Here is a 5026-nt window from a genome sequence, read left to right as displayed (position 1 = left end):
TGTTAATTGTATGTGCAACACTTTAACTCTCTAGAAGATACATTTTCTGTTACTTAGGGCTGTGGCCAAATAATATAATCAATCAATTTGCTAATTTTAACTACATTACATACTGTTGTTGGGTTGTTTAAACTATAACCACGCATCATATTTTACAAGATGATCATACACTGCATGTATTTAAAATGTTTAATCTGCAAAGTAACAAATAACAACAGCTGCCAAATACATTTAGTGGAGTTAAATATGACTGTATTTCATTCTGAAATGTAGTAGAGTATCTTAAATGTGTATTTAAGTACAATAATTGAGTAAATGTAGTTATTTACCACTGAATTTTGGGACATACTAAAATAGGAGGTAATGGAGCCAGAACAGGTTTAAAAAGTAAACATCTGTTATTACCTGTCTTGTCCACTAGATGGAGCTGTCAATAAGCATTACAAATACAGGAAATATAAACTGAACTCAAACTGAAGCACAGCTACATTACAGAGCTCTCTCTGTGTGTGTGTGTCGGTGTGTGTGTGTGTGTGTGTTTGTGTTGTGTGTGTGCTGTGTGTGTGCTGTGTTTCCTGTGTGTGTGTGTGTGCAGCTGCCATCGGTGTAGATGATGAATTTGTCAGCTTTTGCTGATGTCAGATAGTCGACTATTTTGGGCCACAGAAGTTGCCTACAAACAAACACTCAGATAATAAAGAGGACACCCACTGTTTTGCATCCTGCGTTCTTGCATCGAGTCCCTGGCATGACTGTCTGACTCTCTGTCGGAGGAGGAAGAAGAGACAAACAGAGAGGTGGGATAAGCAAATCGCAACTATGTCGAATATGTCTTTCTTATGAAGTCAGCTATTTTCTTAAAAAAACAAGTGAGAAACTCAACCAGCAGGTTATAGTAAGAATATCTCAGCATCTTTCCAGTGCAAATTTATGTCATTTACATTGAAAACAGGTGGAAATAGTCTTTTTTTACATTTGTTTTAAGAAAATAAGGCTTATGGACACAATTCTAACACAGAAATGTACAAAAATACAAGCTGTTGTTTGATTATACATCAAACTTACACAAACACACGTTTACTCCTAAGCAGAAGTGGATTAAAAAACAGAAATATAAGCAGAAATGCACATAAAAACATGTAATTATACACGGAGTAATGTCTACAGACATCTGCAAAAATCCTACTTTGTTTATTTGAGTCTAATAAGATTCAATTTCTTAAAACGTTAACTGCAGTATGAACATTTCAACTTGTTCCCAATACAAATAAACTAGGCTCAAGTATTCTCTAACATAAAGTTCAACATTTATTGATTTCTATTCTTAAATACAGACTCTCAGACAGACTTCAGAAATCTCTTGAGACGAGCTGATTTGTGTTGGAAACTAAAAAACATAACACACTTAAAGAAACACACATTTAGTCAGAAATGTTCTACAAATGCAGAAAAGGTGCTCATTAAGTATTTTTTGTGAATGAACTCTAATTACAGTGTCTTTAAAGTTTAACAATTTCAAAAAGAATAAATATTTCAACCTGTTTCAAGTATTTTATTATAACGTTTGTTTTCTTGATTCAAGTGCTGCAACCTGCCTTCTGTTTTTAAGTATAAATATGAATTTTATAATAAAATTTTGTAAGATTTTCTCACTTATTTCTTTAGATAACTATGTTTTAGTTGATTTTAAAATGAAACAATACGTCCTTTCACTCTATCAAACACTGACCTCTGTTCTCGTTCTCCACTTTCTTGCTGAGGTCCAGTTTCTCCAGCGCCTGAGCCAGCGACGCCGACACTTTGTGGGGCATCTTGGTCTTGGGCTCGTCTGAGCTGCACACACACACACACACAACACACACACACACAACACACACCACACACACACACACACACACATTGATGTTACCACAAAATATTAACACACAGAGGCATCATCAGCACCAGCGAGCAGGCTGATCCATGGTTTAAATGAGTCCTGGCCTCTGTGAGCTACTGCAGAATAACACCAGTTATCGTACAAACACACACCTGGGTCGCTCTTTCTGCAGTTTCTCAGCAGATTTGGGCCCCTGGTAGATTATCTCTGGGCCGTTGGTGTGTTTAATCTCGCCCTTATCTGATGACACCTCCGGCCGCAAAGGCTCCTGGGGCTTCTCGTTGCTGTGGCGCCCGCGGGTGCAGCCCTGAGTTCAAAGCAGAGGGGTCACATCAGTCTGGTTTTAAAGGAAGATAATGCACAGGATCTGAAACTTCAGATAGTAACGCTCTTCTCATTTTAGTATCTGTGTGTTTAGTACTAACGCCACAAAGTGTCACAGGTTAAAGTCCTGCACTGAAAACCTAATACAAGCAGTCTTTAACTGGTTATGGAACAATCTCTTAACACTGATGCCTCTGTAAGGTCTACAGAAGACCATCAGTGAGAAGATTGGCTATTTCTCTATCGTTATTCTTAATGCCAGCCACCAGGTCGTTTCCCATTGAATTCAATTAAATTAAAAGCCCATAGGGGGCCACACACACAATTAGTTCCTTGTAGAGGCTTTAAGTAAGTATAATCAGGAACATCTACTTAAAGTATTCTAAGTAAACGTACTTTATACTTCTACTCCACTACAGTTCAGAGGCAAATATTGTGCTTTTTACTCCATTACATTTACTCATTCAGTTTATCTGATAATAGGCAAAAACTGCTCGCTCATGGTCATGTTTGTTTACATAGGTCATATAGAGGCATCACAAAGCTTTACTGCTACTTAATACCCTGAATATTATTAATAATTATATGTCATTTATACACTAATAGAAGCTCTGCTCCAACCAACCACAAAGATTTACAGGATCTCCAGTTTTCTGCAGATCGTTCGACCCTGAGCAGCTGTTACCTTGATGGAGAGAAACTCTGAGAAGTCTGTCGTCCTTTTCCTACAACAGGACCAACCCTGGAGAAAGACACACAAACACACACACACACATGAGTTTCGTCCAGCTAAATAAAAAATGTTTTATTGTTTATTTGTGTACTTATTTATCAGTTTTTAACCTTGAGAGCATCGTGGAAGATGGGGACTCCTGGATGGAAGACACAGGAATCTTTACCGCGAAAAAGAAAGACACATTGTCAGTCTGTATATAGACACACACACACACAGTCAGCAGGGTGCACCAGCTGTCCATGGGGGTCACTAGAGTTGAGAGGTGTCCCATAAAAGGAAGTGGGTTGCTAGAGAGATAGCTGTCTCATGCTTCCAGAGACACGTGTCCTACGATACATGCTAGGCTAGCTCAGACACAAGCCAACTTGTCCAGCGTTTGCCAGGAAATCAGGACCAAAAAAAATCTGGTTTCTTATCCACCTGTTGTGTTCGGTAAAGGTTTGAACCTAAAGGTTTGAACACTTGACTTGCACTGTCTTGTCTTTTAGTCATGAATTTGTCAAATTTGAACCCAAACTTTACCGTTATTTGTATATTAAGACCAAGAAACAGCAATAAATCTAACACAGGAGCATACTTTCAAAATAAAAGCAGACATAAACCCAAACTTTTTCAGGATTTAAGGAAACATAGTCCTAAAGCTTGCAGGTGATGTATTTTTGAACTGTTACAGGTTTTGAATTTGCTCTTTTACCTCAGATTACATTACAAAAAAGTAGTAAACTGAACCTCATCCAAGAAAATCAAAGCAGATCTACACACCACCAGCCCCTAATAACACCGTAAGAACAGGCTCACATTCTTCATTTCACACAGACTGACTTCCACCGAGGCTTCACGTTCTTGATGAACAAAATATTAAACAAACCAACAGACCCAGACTGGGGTGTTTGGATTAAAATCACAGACACAGACAGGATCTTACCGTCCTTGTTCTTGTCAGCGTCATACTTCACCCCACAGCCTTTGTTGTAGCACAGCAGCGCCATGTTGGCCTGTTGGGTTTGTGTGATCTCTCCTTCACTGGGTTCCTTTGTCTCTCGTTCAGATATCTTTCCCCCCAGCCCTGGCTGTCTCTCCTGGTCTTAATGCTGCGGTCAGACCTCCAGAAGCTTCTGCGGTCAGCTAGAAAGGAGAAGTCCAGAGAGGGGCTAGTTGGTCTGGGCCTGGCTGAATGAAAGATAAAAATAGCAGCTCACCTCCCTTCCTCCCTCTCTTCCCTCTCTCAATTTACAGCTGTCAAAACTTATCTGAAGGTGGGGGTTGATATTCCTCCTGCTGAGCGTCGGCTGTCACAAACAGGCCTGCTGTGGCCTGGCAGCCATCACAATGGGACTGACAACTCCTGAATTTCTGTCACTTTCTCTTACCGGATCCACTGCAGCCACTGGATCCAAATCATGGCTTTATTTTCCCAGGAGACGCAGCCTGTGTTGTTGGTATAAACCTGTTGAATATTTAGCCAAGTCCAGCATTTGCAGTCTCATTTTTTGTTTTTGTTTTTTAAGGGAAAAGCCTGATTGTGGCCCACTAAGGAGAACTAAATTATTTTGTAAGTACTGACATGCAAATATTACACCCACGTGATTCCTGAACATCTAACAACAGCCTCCACTCAGTGAAGAGAAATTAAGATCTGTGTCTGCTTTCCACTTGTTTCCATTCTATCCAGGATCTTTCAGGCTTTTATGGGATCGTTGCGACCTGAAATGCCTGGCTGTCTAAAGATTTGCGATGTTTGTAGACATCTCTTTGCAATGAAATTGCGTAATTTGTAGAATTCATTAAAAACCAGAAGAAACTTGTTCCAGGGAGAACACCGTGGCACTGTAAGGACGGGGTAATGGTCTGCAGCTTCACAACTAGAAACAAGGAAGTGAGTTTGGTGACTTTTTGGCTCAGTGTGATTGAACAATATTGCAAGGTTGCACAGGATTTCACGGGGAGATTGGTTGAGTTTTAGTGAATTGTTGCCATCGCTACTTCCTGGAGGAACTGGATTTCTGCTACGTTTTTCCAAATTCACAGTGTCTTTTAAAATGCACTTAAAGGTTTTGTCTTCCATTCTCAAAAACACTGTATTACAA

General features: G+C 39.7%; 1 protein-coding gene across 1 annotated transcript in view; it reads right to left on the bottom strand.

The window, feature by feature from the left end:
• Nucleotides 1-4132, bottom strand: part of zgc:92429 (uncharacterized protein LOC445063 homolog) — a 6366-nt gene extending 2234 nt beyond the window's left edge. The window contains exons 1-6 of the mRNA XM_035675804.1: nucleotides 3865-4132; nucleotides 3047-3096; nucleotides 2889-2945; nucleotides 2032-2186; nucleotides 1730-1833; nucleotides 712-764 (exon numbers count right to left, since the gene is read on the bottom strand). Of these exons, the coding sequence (XP_035531697.1) occupies nucleotides 712-764; nucleotides 1730-1833; nucleotides 2032-2186; nucleotides 2889-2945; nucleotides 3047-3096; nucleotides 3865-3928 (483 nt within the window). The 5' untranslated portion in view covers nucleotides 3929-4132. The remainder of the gene's footprint in view (nucleotides 1-711; nucleotides 765-1729; nucleotides 1834-2031; nucleotides 2187-2888; nucleotides 2946-3046; nucleotides 3097-3864) is intronic.
• Between the last annotated feature and the right edge of the window lie 894 nt (nucleotides 4133-5026).

The sequence above is a fragment of the Morone saxatilis genome, unplaced genomic scaffold (assembly GCF_004916995.1).
Source record: "Morone saxatilis isolate NCDOM2014 unplaced genomic scaffold, NCSU_SB_2.0 Contig4, whole genome shotgun sequence".
Taxonomy (NCBI): domain Eukaryota; kingdom Metazoa; phylum Chordata; class Actinopteri; family Moronidae; genus Morone; species Morone saxatilis.
The sequence above is the reverse complement of the archived record's forward strand: the minus strand, read 5'-3'. Positions and strand labels throughout refer to the sequence as shown.